The sequence below is a fragment of the Euleptes europaea genome, chromosome 8 (assembly GCF_029931775.1).
Source record: "Euleptes europaea isolate rEulEur1 chromosome 8, rEulEur1.hap1, whole genome shotgun sequence".
In the NCBI taxonomy this organism is placed as follows: Eukaryota; Metazoa; Chordata; class Lepidosauria; order Squamata; family Sphaerodactylidae; genus Euleptes; species Euleptes europaea.
In genome coordinates this window covers 29,077,612-29,095,838 of record NC_079319.1, presented here as the reverse complement: position 1 = coordinate 29,095,838, position 18,227 = coordinate 29,077,612, and the positions used below count along the sequence as shown (strand labels likewise).

Sequence of the window (18,227 nt, the reverse complement as noted above, 5' to 3'; positions counted from 1 at the left end):
TAAAAAGAGCTTTACATGTAAAATAAAAAGCATCGCTAGCCTCATCTGGTACAACATCGTGTGCTATTACCATTTCCAGTGGCAAGAACCATCATCAGAAAATGCAGTAGCGCAGTGGCAAGCATTGCTGTTCTGCAGCAAGGAAATGGGCAGAGAGAAGGCATGACAAGGGTGTGGTTAAATGACACCCACACATAGTTTGTGTAAGTATACAGGATGGGAAGAGAAATATTTATGTGCTGATGCTCAGAAGCTAGCCTAAAATAGCCTTCCTATGTAGGGTAAGAGCCCCTTTCTCAAGGTTAGCCCTCAGCTTGGAATCAGCCTGGATGGAAGAACTGCAGAAGATCATAGCTATTATGTATGCATAGGTTATACACGAGGCCGGAGACAGAGTTCCAACAACAACCGCTTTATTCAAGTTAACAGGGAAGAGAGAACAAACTTAACTGCAAAACACCCCAACTATATATAGTTCCCTACCACCTGGAGCCACACACACCCATTCCATGGCTGGACGGCCAAAGTCCACCGTTCAATAGGAGAAACAGACGATGGAGCCTGGAGCAGAGCCTCAAGCTCAACATAGTTCAGCACCGCTGAGTTCAGCAGCTCAGCAGATCAATAGTTCAGCATAGTCCTTGAACCAACAAAATACATTACAATAGCCCTTTTCTTACCTATGTCCACCTGCACCAGGAGGCCAGCAACCATGCATACTGAAGCCGTACAAGCATACAAAATACACATAGCGCTCCTGTTCAGAAAACTTGGTGACCATGCAAATCAGGAGAATGTGCTCCTAATACACGTGGTTGCCAGTTTCCAGGTAAGTGCACATGCGGCATTTGAAACTGGCAACAGTAATGATGAATTGTCAACAAGACAAAAGAGCATATTCTGTAGCTTCTGGAACTGGAAGGCTAGAATTTTCCACCAGGTAGGGTGGGTCAGGTCTGATGGGAATAAAAGAAAGAGTAATTCTTTTACGAGGGAACTGGAGAATTCTCAGAGATGCTGAGAAGGATGCTTGTGTATGTTATTGCTCTCACTGGGTGAGGGAGAAGAGGAGCAACATGGGTGGTTGGAAAAACATGGCTTCTATAGGAGACTGACATCTGAATCAGGACCAAAGAAAATGGCAACTAAAAACTGGTAACTTTAAGATTAGCAGTGCAGTCCTATGGAGAGTTACTCCAGTTTAAGTCCATTGATTTCAATGGGCTCACCATAGGACTGCACTCTAAAGATATCTTACTTTACCAATATAGAGCCAAGTTTTATATCTTGGGACAGAGAATTGTGTTCACTTATTGTTGTTTACTCTTTGCTCAGTACTTACTCATTTTCTTACTCTCTATATTTTTTCTTTTTGTAATTAAAGTTTTATTGTAATGAAACAGGTGGCTAATGCTTCATTCTGCCTCACATAAAGCTCAAATTGGGTACAAAGAAAGGGAAATTTGAATTACTAAAACAGTTCAGAAAGCCAGCATGCTGTAGTGGTTAAGAGTGGCAGACTCTAATCTATTGGCGTGTGTGAGAAGTTCTAGTCAGCCCAGTAGCGAGTGAAAACAGCAGACTCAGCACGTATAAACCAGTGCTCTTTTATTTACAGTGACAAAGTGCTCCGCCTAGCATCTCCATTTCACAACTCCACACCTATACAAGTGTTGTACAGAATATATACACATCTGGCTCTGTCCAGCAGCCAATCACCAGTAAGCTGCCTAGTTGCCAGGACTTAACCTGCACAGACCAGTTCGGCCCAGATTTACTGCCATGTCATTGAGCAGTCATGTGATGCCAGCTATCACCTGGCTGTCACTTAGATTACAGCAATCTACTTGCTATGAGTAGTCTGAACTGCCAACAAATCTGGAGAACTAAGTTTGATTCCCCCCTCCTCCATCAGCTGGCGATCTGTTGTAATAGCAGGAGATCTCCAGTTAGTACCTGGAGGTTGGCAACCCTACAGATGATAGATCCTGGCTTGAGGAAGGAGAGGTGTTAGTGCTGGAATCAGACCCTGGAAGGAGGGAGGGAAGGAAGGAAGAGGAGTTTTATTTTTTTTTAAATGGAGTCAATTCTAGCTGCCTGTCCAGAAAACTAACTGAAGTAAGCAATCATTTCAAAACTTTCTAGGTCGCTATGTTGCACATGATGTAGTATTTGAGACCCATTTCCAACTGCAGCTCCCAAAGCCACCCAGCAATTTGAAGGGGGCGGGGTCATGAATAGGTCTCCAGTGGAGCACAAGATCTGCATTCAGGGTGTTAATCCATGGACGTGCACTCACAGGCCTAAGAGTCTCTTGGATCCCAGCTCCTACTTTCATCAGCAGGGATCCTTCATTTTCTACCAGTATTCAAATTTTCAGAGTAGCATAGATAGGAACATCCAGTTTTATCCTCACAACTGCCTTCCGACATAGTTTAGGATGGCAGAGAATAAATGTTCAAGACCACCTAGGGAGTTTCAAAGCCATGGTATTCCTGGTCTAAGTCCTAGACCACACCAGCTAACAGTTCAATCCTAAACATAATCACACCTTTCTAAGACTTCTGTGAACTTGACAGAACTAACTCTGTTTAGGATTGCAGTGTAGCAGTTCCATTTTTGACATCACAGTAATGGTGATGACATCTTTATGGTTCTTTACGCCCAAATATTTAAATGCTAATGCAACACTTCAATGGAGTAAAGTCCCTACATTATATAAAAGATTACATTACAAAGTCGACATATGCTGCTGAAACACAATTCCTTTTACTAAGGCAAATTACCGTGACAGCAGCCCTCATTATGGCAACAACCATGTCTTAATTTACACAAAGCGGATCCCTAGTGTGAAACATGTGCTCTTGCAATGCTCCTTTATTGCCATCATCTATTCTGTACGGTGCCTCTGCAGGTTCTTTTATAAAACTTTGGCTATTCTTCTTAACCTTATTTTTAGATTAATGCAAGAACTGTCCAGGCCAATGCTTAAAGTGATTTGGAAAGATTAAGTGTGATCAATGGGGGAAAAACTGCTGGCATAATCTAAAAATACACTTCTATGCTACTTTTCTGCATGCCAATGTACTTGTCTTTCTTTAGGGTCAGTGCCTGTCAGTCTCTACTTTTGGGTTCCTAGGATAGCCAAGAAGAGGACGACTCACTTGTGATTAAGGTGGTGTTTATTAGGTTTTAGCAAGATGTTATAAGCAGGATGGTATCACACAACAATGTAAGATCAAGCAAACATAGGTTACTACATCCCTGTTTTGAACACTGGGGGTTCCTGACAGTCTCCTTGAGATTGGGTTGCCAACCTCCACATGGGAACTGGAGGACTCCCAGAATTACAGTTTATCTCCAGACTACATAAATCAGTTCTGCTAGAGAAAATGGCCACTTTGGAGAGTGGACCCTACAGCATTATACTCCACAGATAGGGTTACCAGGTCCCTCTTTGCTACCAGCGGGAGGTTTTTGGGGCGGAGCCTGAGAAGGGTGGGGTTTGGGGAAGGGAGGGACTTCAATGCCATAGAGTCCAATGGCCAAAGCGGCCATTTTCTCCAGGTGAACTGATCTCTATTGGCTGGCGATCAGTTGTAATAGCAGGAGATCTCCAGCTAGTACCTTGAGGCTTGCAACCCTACCTAAGAAATGTATGCCCAGTGTTATTAGGTCTGTATTGGCAAAGCATTGTGGGGGGTGACAGAATCCCCCATAGATGCCACAACTGTAAAGAGAAACATCTGTCAAGGTACTTCAGGAAATGTGGGCCAAAATTGCGTGTGACACCGCTTTTTGCTACCACTAGTGACGGACTAACACGGCTACCCATGCAGGGCTGGCACCAGTCATTTTGGCACCCAAACTACTTGTGCCCCTCCCATTGCTAACCAATTTTGAAAAACAGATGTCTTGCAGAAAAAATAAAAGCACAAAATGTTTTATAAGATGTTATAATTAATTCTGTGCCATAGCACTGTTGTGGTACTTATCTTAAAATAAAAAATATATAAATTGTCAGTTGCATTTTTGTCAAGAAAATGTTTTGTTTAAAAACTGTGCCCCTCCGGCCAGTTCTGCAACCCTTTTAGGTCTGCGCCCTAGGCGACCGCGTAGTTCACCTAATGGTAGCACCAGCCCTGTACCCATGGTGATCTTTCTGGAAAGTTATTCATTTCTAAGAATCTCTTTTTGTGTGTGTGCTCTATCTACAGTCAATCATTCGGAGCAGGGCCAGATTCAGGTTTGATGAGGCCCTAAGCTATTGAAGGTAATGGGGCCCTTTAGATGTCCAGCTGTCCTTTGTCAACAACAAATTGTCGCTGTTTTTTTGTGTTGAATATATGCTATATGGTAATGTGTGGACCTAATAGGTATCTAAAGCCATTTGCACATAACAAAATATGTATTTTATCAAAGTAATTGTTTTTTTATCTTATAATTTGGAAATGTACACCTAGTTGTTTTTTTCCTTTAATTTTTTTGGGGGGGCCAGGGGAGTGGGGCCCTAAGCTATAGCTTGTTTAGCTTATACGTAAACCCGGCACTGATTCGGAGTCACATCGGTACGTAAAGAAGTGAGCTACGCGGCTCAGGAAAGCTCACACCCCGCCAGAAATTGTGTTAAGTCTTTAATGAGCTGTGTGCGTGTGTGTGTGAAGCGCCGTCAAGTCGCAGCCGACTTATGGCGACCCCTTTTTGGGGGGGTTCACATGGCAAGAGACTAACAGAGCTGGTTTGCCAGTGCCTTCCTCTGCACAGCAACCCTGGACTTCCTTGGTGGTCTCCCATCCAAATACTAACCAGGGCTGACCCTGCTTAGCTTCTGAGATCTGACAAGATCAGGCTAGCCTGGGCCATCCCGCTTTAACGAGCTACTGGACTCTTTCCTACTTGGAGCCGCAGTATTATAATAGGCCATTAGGAGGCGCACTTCTTTAATGGGACGGATTCCTTCTCCCCCCCCCCCCCCGATAGCTTTTCTCTATGGCAGCCCCTCCCGAGTGGCGGGGGTGGGGCTCCACGCGCCTCCCGGGCTCGTCTCTCCCCCCCCTGCGGCGGGGGCGGGGCTTGCGGTGCGGCGTCGCTGACGAAGGTGGCGGGCAGGTGGCGGCGCGGCCGGCATGGAGAGGCCGGGCGAGGAGGAAGACGAGCCGGCGGCGGAGGGAGGAGGCGCGCTGGCCTCGCTCGTCAGGAGGCAGCGCAAGGAGAAGCGCGACCTGCAGGGTGAGGCGGCCCGGAGGGCTCGTTGGGGCGTGGGGGGGGGGACTAGGCTGGGAGGGAGAGGAAGCAGAACCCCCCCCCCCGGATGCCTGGGCGGGCGAATCGGCTGGCAAGGTCGGTGGCTGATCTGTGAGAGAACGGGAGGCATGGATAACCTATTGTGAAAGCGAATTAAACATGGGAACCTGTTAGAGGCTGTGACTTAATCTAATTCAATTGATTAATGTTGACAGGAGGAGGTGTTTAACGATTAAAGTATATAGAATGAGAATGTGTAATTTATAGAAATGATACCCTGAATTAGAAAACAAATACAGAGGGGATTATATAGATACTAACTTGATAGAGGAGGGGAGAGGGGAAGTCAGAAAACGTTAATACTGACTAGGCTGATTAGTTTGAAATTGTTTTATTTTATGTAACTCTGCAGATGGCAATATTGAAACTGTATGTGATTTAATAAGAAAATAATAATAATTTTTTTTTAAAAAAAAGAGAAGGTCGGTGGCTGGAGGAACAGGCCTGGCCTGCTCCTGTCCTTGTGATTCTTCTTCTTACAAAGTGTGGTGTCATGGTGAGAGTGTCAGACTAGGGTTTAGGAGGCCCGGTTTAGATTCCCCCGTCTGCCGCATAACACACATGAAGCTGCCTTATACTGAATCATTCCCTCGGTCCATCAGAGTCAGTATCGTCTACTCAGACTGGCAGCGGCTCTCCAGGGTCTCAGGCGGAGGTCTTTCACATCACCTACTTGCCTAGTTCCTTTAACTGGAGATGCCGGGGATTGAACCTGGGACCTTCCGCATGCAAAGCAGATGCTCTACCCCTGAGACACGGCCCCTCCCCGTCACGGAAGCTTGCCTGATGGCCTTGGGCCAGCACACTCTTTCACCCTAGACTAACTTCACAGGGCTGTTGTGAGGATAAAATAGAAGGCGACGATAACAGTGTAAGCTGCCTTGGGTCCCCGTTGGGGAGAAAGATGAGCCCGGCCTGGGCTGGGGAGGGCAGGGTAGAAATGTAATGAAATAAATAAAATAAATAAATGAAGAGAACAAATAATTATTTTTTAAAAATCAATTACATTTCTTAAAGCAGTTTGCAGTGTTGGGGTTTTTTTTTTTTAATGAAGGCGAACATATGAAACTGCGTTAAGCCATCTGTCTTGCCTACTGTCACTGTCAGCAGCTCTCCAGGGGCTCAGGCAAAGGAAGCTCACCAGTTAACTGTCTGAGATCCTTTGGTTGGAGATGCCAGGGATTGAACCTGTGGCCTTCTGCATGCAGTGTGTGTTTCACGTTTGAACCACAGCCCCTCTCTCTGCTGATTGCTGCCGCCACAGATCAAGTTTCAATGAAAGGGACAGCTGGACACATGGATTCTAAAGCTGGCAAACCCTAGAGGGTAGAATCTATCCTGTACTGAGTCAGTTCACTGATTCTGACTAATACAGGGCTGTGTGTTGGGCCCTTTGGTGTAGACCTTTGGACACTCCTCCTGCATGCCACGTTTCCAGAGCAAAGAAGCCACAATAGCAGCTGACTGGGCAAACATACAAATCTGATGGTTGAATACATGGATGTTGCTTTTGTGGGTCACAGCTGTTCCTTAAAAAAAAAAAACCTTATCTTATTATAGCTGTCAGCACAGAGCAAGCTAAGTCACACATGATCAGAATGCAGGTATGTAGGAGATCATCTTTCACAAACCACCCTTTCATTTGCGGTGGAGGATAGAGAATTTGCAGTACATATGTTTGAGACAAGCCAAAAATGCAGCAGAATGTATAGTGTTCCTGTGTGACACACTGCAACAGTGCCCACTTTTGGGGGAAGAAGGGATGTCCAGTAGCTGCCAGGAATGTGTCTCTCCTTGTGGAATGCAAAGTACATTTGCTATCGTACATTAACCACTTTTAGCTGGTGCTGCTCAGAAGCTTATTGATGGAACAGTTTAATGCTATCCTATGCTGGAGGTATGTGGTACAGTGATGCTGCCTTGTTTAACTCTTAAAAGCTGTATCTGTGCTACGGAATTGGGCTGCCGCTGGTCTTTGGGATGCAGCATAAGGTACTGCTGGAGTCCTGCCTGCAAAATCCCCTGGCATGCTGCAGTTGCCCTGCGTTGTAGGAAGATCATTGCTAAGCCTGGTAAGAGCCATAGTTATGGCAGCTGCTGTCTTAGTAGAGGAGCAAGTTCAGCTTTCAGCACTGGGAAAGGAGAGACTGTTTTCTTGCTCTGTTACCCCAAGACTAGATAGCAAGGAGACAGCAAGGCTCTGCAGATGTTGCATAAAAATGCATGTAATCTCATGAGTAGTCTGAACAAGCCATTCAGATTTTTTTTTTTAAAAAAGCTTCTCCGAAGTATAGAACTGAATATGTGCTTATTGTGATTGTTTATCACTGAGGGATTCATGTGACAGCACAAAACGTACTCAACTAGCACCCCGCCTTAACACTCTGTAATAGCTGATCTTAAAAAGCTTCTTGTTAAGCCCATTGTAAATTATACAAATAGAAACTTCCTGTAGAACATAACATTAAAAAAATTAACTCTTGTGTTGAGTTGTTTTAAATAATAAGAACACTGGATTTTATTACATTAAAAACTAATCTCCCTTTGTGTCTGAGTTTGGAAAGCTGTTGTTGTGCATTATGTTTGAAATTCATAAGTAAAATAGTAATGTGCTAAACTGATACATATATTTTCTGGAATAAAGTGGCTTTTTACGTTGTAGTCTGAATAGGTAGATGTACGTTGACAGATATATGATATAGTCATGTTAGGTGTAAGTATTAAACTTCCTAATTATTAACGGTGGTTTGAGAATAAATGTACGGGCTTATCATTTATCTTATTGCAGCTAAAATCCAAGGGATGAAAAATGCTGTTCCAAAGAATGATAAAAAGAGAAGAAAACAGCTCACAGACAGTGTTGCCAAACTGGAGGCAGATCTGGAACAGAAGCATAAAGAGGAGCTGAATAAGCTGCAAGAGACAGTACCTGAGGAGAGTAAGGTATGCTAACTTTATTTCTGAAGGCCCATAGGCACACTTTATTCTTGGTCTTAGCATAAGATTTTATTTACATTTGTTAATGAATTAGGTTTTCATCCTGAAGTCATTGGTGTCTGTTGATCTTGGTATCGGTAAATTTTTGTGCTCTTCTGAGATGTGCAGTGCATGAGTAATTTTATGAAGTTCACAGGTAATTCTTGGCAGTGTTACTGCATAAAACGTAGACAAATAAGGTAGTTGTGTGAGATACACTCACATGCTTTAGGTGTTCATGGTACTCTCCAGGAAGATACAGATGATAAGTATTCCAGTCTCCAGGAGTAAATGGATTTTATTTGTTTTGCTTTGTAGAATAGCAAATGTCTGACTCTCTATCCGTGTTGTTTGGGATTTAAATCAGTGCTCTGTGTTGGTTAGAGAAGCTTGCATTAAGTTGACTGTCATCAGTGCTTCCTTGGGATGTTAGAGTGCAGTTTTACTATTCTTCCTCTGCCCGATCTATTGAAGATGTAACTTGCGCACAGCATCTGCGAGGTGCTTCGTAAACTCTTATTTTTCTAGCAGCCTGGCTAGTTGGCCACAATATGTGGATGGCAGCTGCACGTTGTGCAATATTGTCAAGCACTAAAACCACTGTCCCACACCATGGTAGTTCTTATGCCAGGGAAATCTTTGCTTAGGAGTGGTACATGGCTTATTTCGGTGGTGATGGTGGTGGGGGGTCACTGGAGGTCTCTAAGGCGAAATCTCAGAAAGGAACTATATTGATTTATAATCAAGTTGGCTGTAGAGGGTGTTTTCTAACATTTGTTTAATCAGAATAATGTTCTGGAGTTTTCAGGTATGCATCATAGTAAAAGAAATAGAGGGGTTTGAATTCAACCCAAGAGTTCAAGTATATTGATGAAATGATGAAATAGCGTTTCTGCTATTTCTGGACTATACTTAGTAGTGTATGGATCCGAAAGATGTCAGTTTCCAAGTGTCCTGTAGTTACCCTGAAGTTGAACTGTGAAAAGATTGATAAGTTGTTAATTCCATGCTTTGTTTATATATAATTAGGTAACTTTTATTTATCATTTAGGAGGATTCAGCAGCTATAAGTATGGCAAGTTTGGAGCTGGAAAACACACAACAGGTTCAGCCTCCTCGAATATCAAAAGCACAGAAAAGGCGGGTAAGATTCAGATTTGAAAGGGCTTCCCCCCCCCCCTTGGTGTTGTATTTATATTTATGAGCAACATGTAGGACCAAGTAAGACCAAGACCTCCAGAGGAGGGCAACAAAGATGGTGAGGTGTCTGGAAACTAAGTCCTATGAGGAAAGGTTGAAGGAGCTGGGTATGTTTAGCCTGAAGAGAAGATGTAGAGGTGATATGATAACCATCTTCAAGTACTTGAAGGGCTGTCATATAAAGGATGGTGCTGAGTTGTCTTCTGTTGCCCCTGAAGGTCGGACCAGAACCAATGGGTTGAAATTAAGTCAAAAGAGTTTCCATCTAGACATTAGGAAGAATTTTCTAACAGAGCGGTTCCTCAGTGGAACAGTCTTCCTCAGGAGGTGGTAAGCTCTCTTTCCCTGGAGGTTTTTAAGTAGAGGCTAGTTGGCCATCTGTCAGCAATGCTGATTCTATGACCTTGGGCAGTTCATGAAAGGGAGGGCATCTTGGCCATTTTCTGGGCATGGAGTAGGGTTCACTGGGTGTGTGTGGGGGAGCTAGTTGTGAATTTCCTGCATTGTGCAGGGGGTTGGACTAGATGACCCTGGTGGTCCCTTCCAACTCTATGATTCTAAGTGCTAAGATTCCAGCTTTGATGTGAGGCCAGCACAGATGGATGGTGTGAGGTTGATTCTGGGACCCAAATCCAGCCCTATGGTTCAAACAGAAGATGCCATCAGCATACGCTACCATACTTCAGGTAGTGATGGCTCTGAATCTGCTTCAGCTCCTTGTTCAGTATCTCAGTAATCTTTTCTGGCCTTTAAGACTTCTCCCATATACCAGCAGTTGGGTTAATTAGTTACAGTGAATTTGTAGCATTAGCTTTCTATGATGTCTCAGTGTGGACATGGAATTGACTATTTCTGTGGAAACTGGTTGGATGTTATATTAGAGTGAGCAAATTAAACATCACTCAACACTCTCCTGTCCCCCAGCCCAGAGGGTTATGGGGGATTTTGCTTACAGTTTGTTCGTCTGATATGAAATTCATCTGTGGATCATCCAGTTACTAATACTTATAGTGTTTTTAGTTTCTTTATTAATTAGAGTGCAGCACTCATTGTATTTGGGATGGCATCTTAACAATTTTTGCTTTGTACATGCTCTATATCCAGCCATATTAGTTTGCATACAAGTGCCAGTGAGTACTGTGAACTTGAAATCGAAAGTACAGGGTGTTATAACAAATGTACCTTTTAACATCTTCTGTTCTAGCAGAGTACATCATGAAAATCCTCCATAGTTTTGGGAATAGTCTTGTTTATGATGTGAGCTGTTTTAGATTATTCATAGGTGGGCAGGTATGTTCATGTCTACCCATGTCTTCAAGGACCTTCACTTGAAAATATAAAGCATAATGCATTGGGTAACCATTTATCAATTCTTCTTGAAAGATAAGTGATATCCAGTTAAAATTATTTATGATCGTTTTAGTACCACCTTTGGTTTAGGCTACTTTATTGCTTTGTTGTTATGGATAAGGTAAACATTGTGCAGTGGTTAGAGTGTTGGACTAACATCTGAGGGACCCAGGTTCGAATCCCCACTCAGCCATGGAAGCTTGCTATGTGGCCTTGGGCCAGTCATTCTCTTTCAGCCTAACCTACCTCACAGGGTTTTGTGAAAGATAAAATAGAAGGAGAGGAAAATGATGTTGTAAGCCGCTCTAAGTCCCAATTGGGGAGAAAATGGGATATAATTATTTGAATAAATAATAAAATAATTTTTATGTATTGGTTTTATATTCTTTATAGGCTGCCTTTCTCAGAGATTCAAGTAGGGATACACAGTATGCATCAATACGGTCAAAAGGATGGGATATCCAATAGGCAATGTAATATGATTACAACTGCAAAACCCCCAAACCAAGCTGAAACAAAACATCAGAATTAACATGACATGTCACATAGTAATATAATACATGCAGCAGCAGGTCCAGGTAGTACTTACTATGTCACAAACCTGTAAGACCATATAAGAATGGATAAATGTGAAGTTTCAATGTGCTTTATTGTTTTCAAATTGCAGGATAAAAAAGCTACATTGGAGAAGGAAAGAGAAGAAAGAATAGCAGAAGCTGAGATAGAAAATTTAGCGGGAGCTAGACACCTTGAAAGCCAGAAACTTACACACATTTTGTCAACAAGGCATCTGGAAATCAAACAGATCCCCTCTGATGGCCATTGCATGTACAGAGCGATTGAAGATCAGCTCAAGGAGCGACAAAACTCCTGGACTGTTGCAACTCTTAGAGCGCAAACTGCAGAGTACATGAGAACTCATGCGGATGACTTCTTACCATTCCTGACGAATCCAAACACAGGTGATCTGTACAGTCAGGGTAAGTAAATAGTTTTTTGCTATTTACATTTCTGCTATTTATATATTTCTACTATGGTAAGCATAGAGTCAGCTCCTGTTACAGGTAAACTAGATTGATGCCAATTGTATGTCATGCTTTGTTTACATAGTTTGACTGTGCCAAATCTTAAGGACTTCCAACTAGCTACTGGATATGTTCAGCATAAACCTGTGTCTATTTACTCACAAATAAGCCCTGTGGTTTTCAATGTTACTTCCAAGTAGGAATGCTTAAAGTAAACCAGTTGCAACAGGAACATAATATATGCAATACTTACTTGCCTATCATACCTAACCTTTTACTTATTTAACAACATAAAATGCATAATTTATTATTTAGTTAGCATATAGAATTGTACTATTTTGCATATATTTCTTCATTTTCTATAAGAAAAACTTCAAGTATACCTAGTACATGAGAAAGGGTTGTAGATTACTGTACCTTATGTTACCATAGTACATATATCTTTAATTTTTGCCCTCTGAGAAGTAGAAAAAGATAAAAGATGAAGGTAGAAAACATATTAAGCAAAAGGTTGTGCATTATTTGGATATTAAGCTAAACTTTGTAACATTGATTGAAAATTAGGATGTACTTTTAAATAATGTACTATGGTTAGACACATTATATTATATTAATAGTTGCCGAAATTATTTACATTCAAAGAAAAAAAAGCTTACGTTTTACATGTTTTCTTTCACAGTGCTTCCCAGAATTTTCAGTTTTTCCATTGGAAAAACCGCAAAAGTCCTCAGACTCTTTCATGTTGTACATTTGGCATAAGTGAAATGCATCATAAGACAAGCATTTTCTCACTCACAGAGGTAAATGAGTTCATAACAGGTTTTTTTCAGTACTTCGCAATTTTTCTATTGGAAAACGTCCTCAGGCTTGAAGTCCTCAAAAGCCAGAAACTTGCATACATTTTGTCCTCAGACTTTTTCATGCTGAAAAACCTTGTCTTAAGAAGCATTTTAACTCATTCTAAAAGAGTAAATATTTCACAGGAGCTTTTTCATTTTGTTTTGGTCAGTGCTCCCCAAATATTCCAGTTTTTTTCCATTGGAAAAATTGAAAAGAGAAAGTCCTCCCATTTTCCCTCAGGCTTTTACATCTGTAGGTATTCAGAGGGGTTTTTTTTGCATCTGAAAGTGGAGGTTCCCTTTAGTCACCATGGCTATTAGCCCGCAATGAAACTATCCTCCATGGATTATCCCCTTTTAAAGCCATCTATGCTTGTAGTCATCACTATGTCCTCAAAGTGAATTCCACATTTTAATCACTTAACAAAGAATTTTCTTTTGTCCGTCTTGAATCTGTTCACATCAACTTCATTGGGTGCCCTTGAGCTCTAGTATTTTGGAAAAGGGAAGAATTTACTCTCTGCCCCATGTATAATTTTATAAACCTATATCATGTCCCCACTCAGTTGTCATTTTTTTCTGTACTGGAAAGGCCCAGGCTCTTTAGTTTTTCCTCAGTGGAAAGATACTCCAGTGCCTTAAGTAAAGTCATTATGTGTAACCCTGGTCAATGGGCTAAAGGTGAGGACCTGAAACTTTTAAAATGTGGGGTTGGATGCTGTGGCTCTTATTGCAGTAGCGGTGGCACTTTCCCTTCAGTGCAAGGAGCCTTCCCCTGCCACAAGAGGCTTATGTCAGGAAAGTCTCCTCGCCTGGAGGAAAGTGCCCTGGCTACCAGAATGGATCCAGCCCATCATAGCAACTGGATCTGAGGTAACATTTTCTCCAAACCATATCTGTAAATTGGAGAAAGGTCAAATCCCAAATCAGGACCACTGTGCAATTTATAAATGGTGCAAATTATTATAGTGAATGATTTACTGGCAAATCTATTCTTTTACTGTGTTTCATACCTTTGTCATATCACCTGTCTCTTGCTTTACTCCCATTTCTGTTTCTTGCAATGGATGTGATATCTTTGTTTTGAGCATTTTATTTCCTCTTTGCATCATCTGTTTTCTATATGAAGATAAGTTCTTTTTCAATCTGTGTTTTCTGTTTCAATCTGTGTTTTCTGTTTGTTCCTTCCATTTTAGCTTCACTTTTTTCTCTTCCGACATTCTACTAAAAGACTAATTCAATTATTTTCCCTCACAGATGAATTTGAAAAATACTGTTGTGATATAGCAACCACAGCTGCTTGGGGTGGTCAGTTAGAAGTAAGTATAACCTCTGCATGCATCCCACAAATAATGTTTTAAATACCAATGCCTGATATTTGTAAAAAACAATAATATGACCTAATTGATTAAAGGTTACGCAAGCCTTATTTTACCTTTTCAGTTGATAGTATATGGCAGAAATACTTCATAAAAAGATCAATGCCACTGCTGGGACTGTTCCAAGGTGTATATTCCTCTGAAAAACCCCAAAGCTTGGAAAAGTATCCCAAAACTTTAAAAAAAAAATCCTGGGGAGGATTTAACCCCCCAACAGAGAAGCAATGTGAGCACTTATGCACACATTGCATCTTAAAAAAGCCAAACAAGATCTTGGAAGATCATGGTTAGCATTATGAGGGTTGCCTAGAAACCCCATACAACCAGGCATTTAAAAAAGGGGGCGAAGAGCAGCCAAAGGAAAGGGGAGAAAACAACATTAGCAATGGGAGAAAGGGAGGAGGGAGGGAGAAAATAGCTCCATTGTAAGGCTTGTGGGAAGCAAGAAAGTGGCAGGTGGGTTGGGGGAGCAAGTGAGGAGAAAGGAAGTGGGATCCAAAAGGGGGTATTTTGCCTTACCTGAAGGTCCTAGGGAGGACTCCTATTGCCTATACAGAAAGTGAGTTTGCATTTTATGCTGCAGGTAATATTTATCTGAACTTAAAAAAAGTTATGTAGCTTTCCTTAGCATATTCTGCAAATGATTATATGAGAGTCATAATGTTTTTAGATCCATATTTAATAATTTTCTCATATTACTCTCTTATTGTTGCATTAAAAGACTTTGATACTGGATCCTGGACTGATAACAATATATTGCTTGTTTTATTATAAACCGCCGTTAGTGAACTTTACCTGTTTATTTATTAAAATATTTATACCCCGCCTTTTCTCGTGCTTCAAAGCTGCTAGTCAACATTTTTGCTACTAATGACACTAAAGAGAGAAGCAATGCTAGTTTGGAGTTGTAATTGTTAAAACAGGGCCAGTCTAGTTCAGCTAATGGATTTTGTGATTTTGCACTTGACTTTCATTTTACTTTGGCAGAATTTAATATGGTAGTTGATGGTGCAACAGACAGTGTATAGTATGCTAGTATGGTCCCTTGAACAGGATTAGAATTCAGAGTCATGTTAGTCCGTGGCTGCCATGGCAAACTACCTTTAATTGTTTGCTGCCGTTCAGTCCAGTTCAGCATTTGGTAGATTCAGACTTTTAGGTGTTATATGAACGTTCACATGCTCAAAATGTTTTATATTCAAGGTGTGTCAAAGATGCAGGCATCATCCTTATCAGGAGTTTTTAAAAATATCTAAAACAGCTTAAGCTTTGCTAACTATTATAAATTTAACCAGAATAATACTGTGTAAAGATCTGATCTGTGCACTGTAATGTTGTCTTACAGTTAAGGGCGTTATCGCACATCTTGCAAACGCCAATTGAAGTAGTACAGATGGATTCACCTCCCATTACTGTTGGTGAAGAATACAGTAGGAAGCCACTAATACTTGTGTAAGTAGATATTTTAACCCTTGTGGTTCAGTGTTGTTAAAAGGCCATATAAACGACCAACGCTTGAAAATATAATAAAATCTCTAAGGTTTTTCTTTAATATTTGAATAAGTCTTTACATGAGTGCATAAATATATTTTTTCACAAGTACACTGAAATCAGTTAAATTTGTATGGGCTGAAGTACCTAGAAATAAGACATTAAATTCAGTAGGACATATTTTTGGAGTAAGCGTTCATAGGATTGTGTGTGTGTGTAAAGTGCCGTCAAGTCGCAGCCGACCTATGGCGACCCCTTTTGGACTGCAAGTATTTATAAGAGTGAATGCATTCAACTTCTGTTACTTGCTGGTGTGGCCGCTGACAGAAGACTGTCAACAGTTCTGTGTTGGACATATGTGCAAAAAGATACTTTTCTAGATCAGGATCCTTTCTGTCTTGCAGAGTATAAACAGTAGGCAGAAGGTTAATATTAAGGTTATTTCACATTCCATACCTCCAGTGGAGGCTGGCAGTAAAATCTTAACCACAGCTAAATGTGGGAAGGTCAGTAATTAAAGAATTTTTCTAGTTTCTTTGTTACTATGGAGAAGTAACTTGGTTCTCAGAAAATACAGTAAAGGTTGAAACTAGCCAATTTTGCCACAGTTTTAACTTTTTCTAAATTTTGATGACTTGCAGTGCATTCCTAAGGAGAGTTACTCCAGTCTAAGCCCATTCGTTTCAGGAGGCAAGGTTGCATTCTAGATGGCAGCCTTCCCAGAGCTGAGAAATCCATTCAGATTCTTAGAAGCCACTCTCATGGTTGCAATTGCTTATCTCTTTCTTTGTATTAGTAAAGACTTTGTAAAAGTACAATTTTGATTCAACTAGTTAATTTCCACGTGTGCATTTTAGGGGGGGAATGAGGGTTTTTATCTTTGCTGAACCTTTCATTGTGCTTGAATGTATTCCTGATATTCGTTTTGTATATATATTTCTCACATTCAGTAGTAAGCATGTAACTTATACTCTACCATTTTTGTTTGGAAGAAATGTCTTGAATATTCATTATTGTTTTTGGTTCTAGGTATATGAGACATGCTTATGGATTAGGAGAACATTATAATTCTGTAAAACCTCTGTCGGAAATGACTACAGATAATGAATGCTAGTACACAGTTCCTCCGAAGATATGAATGATGGATATTTTGCTCTTTAAGCTATTCACCATTGGATAGGTCTTGAAGCAAATTAATTCTGTCCTTTTTAAAATAAGACACAGATGGTTTTGTGTGTGTATGTGTGCATATATCATTTTTTAAGCAGTATAGATTCTGATGCAATCGTGTTTTAGAAAATTGTCCCTAAACTGTTTGTAATGCAATTCAAAATAAATTGTATATTATGAAATATTTGGTTCGCACTGCAAATTCTGCTTGGTGGCAAAGTCAGTGGTATGTAGGCTGATGTTGCAGTACATTTCCTATGAACAGAATTTATTCGATGCAAGTAGAGATAAATTAAGATGCTTTAGCAATGTGCAATTGAAACATTATTGAAGTGTTATAATTCTGTGGTGCCTCTTATGGTTGAAGTGCTTTAAACAATACTCGTGACTTTTTTCTTTGCCTAACTTCTCACAGAATAGTGGTTGAAGTGCTGAACATTACTTGATTTGATTAACATTTAACTCAGAGGCTCAGAAACCTAGGTCTGGTTTTTATCGGCATTAGCTCTTTTAAAAATGAGTTTTGATTTCTTCTTTGTTATTATTAAATAGCCTGACTGCTTCTTTCTGCAGCAACATGTAGAAACGATTCCCACACACATAGGTAAGAATAGATCGTGCTGCTGGCCCTGGCATTTCAGACATGGTACAGCCTCTACATGGTAACCTGGAGATAGATCACAATGGGTAGCCGTGGTTACCTGGGAAAAGCATGCATTTTTTTCCCACTCTTCCACAATTTGTGCAAAGTAGCTTACAACACAGATACAGTGTACCCGCAGCTATCTTGAGTCTGATGGGTCAGAAATGGTGCCACATAGCATACACACTGTCCACCTAGAAGTACTAGTTTACACAGATGTCACCTTCAGGAGAGCTGAGTCAGTCTGCAAGGTCTAACATTTGTATGATGCAAAAGCCTGAATCTTTAAAGTTGCATCTAAGGCTTAAAAACTGCTACTGATCAAAGTCTGTTGCATCCATGCTAGGTTTGAAATAAAGCTGCTTATTTTTTAAATCCTTGCATATAATTACATTTTCCTTCATAACAGTGAAGGCATAATAAACAATGTCATCCTATACAAAGTTACACTTTTCTAAGCTGATTGGTTTCAATGGATTTTGAAGGGTGTTACTCTCCTTAGAACTGCACTGTAAAGGTGTATCCAAACGTAGTGTATTTGATATATTGACTGTTACATACAAAAGGTCAATTACATGCAGTAATCCATAATGTTGAAATATGTTCCTGTTTCTTCATTGTATTTAGAACTATCATATCATGGTAGTTTAATTTATATTGCATTTAGAATTTTTTATGGTGCCACTTCAGAGACCTGCTTGAGGCAGCTCATAATTAAAACAGTACAATAAAACCATACAGCCATTAAAAAGAAGCCAGAATATAAAAGTGCATCATTAAAATCAAGCCAGAGCATCCACATTACAAGTGGATGGTATCTAAATATTTTCAGCTGAAATGCAGAAATTTA

General features: G+C 40.7%; 1 protein-coding gene across 1 annotated transcript; it reads left to right on the top strand.

Moving 5' to 3' along the window:
- The first annotated feature begins 5,126 nt into the window (after positions 1-5,126).
- On the top strand, positions 5,127-16,791 carry OTUD6B (OTU deubiquitinase 6B). The gene is made up of 7 exons (XM_056854394.1): positions 5,127-5,229; positions 8,093-8,247; positions 9,332-9,424; positions 11,498-11,810; positions 13,952-14,013; positions 15,419-15,525; positions 16,594-16,791. The coding sequence occupies exons 1-7, from the start codon at positions 5,127-5,129 to the stop codon at positions 16,676-16,678; spliced, it is 918 nt and encodes a 305-aa protein (XP_056710372.1). The 3' UTR covers positions 16,679-16,791.
- Positions 16,792-18,227: the final 1,436 nt, after the last annotated feature.

Bases quoted from the DNA above. Each gene is read 5' to 3' on its own strand.
- OTUD6B (XM_056854394.1), top strand. From the start codon at position 5,127: ATGGAGAGGCCGGGCGAGGAGGAAGACGAGCCGGCGGCGGAGGGAGGA. The intron at 5,230-8,092 runs GTGAGGCGGCCC...ATCTTATTGCAG, and splicing joins GGAGAAGCGCGACCTGCAGG to CTAAAATCCAAGGGATGAAA. The intron at 15,526-16,593 runs GTAAGTAGATAT...TTTTGGTTCTAG, and splicing joins AGGAAGCCACTAATACTTGT to GTATATGAGACATGCTTATG.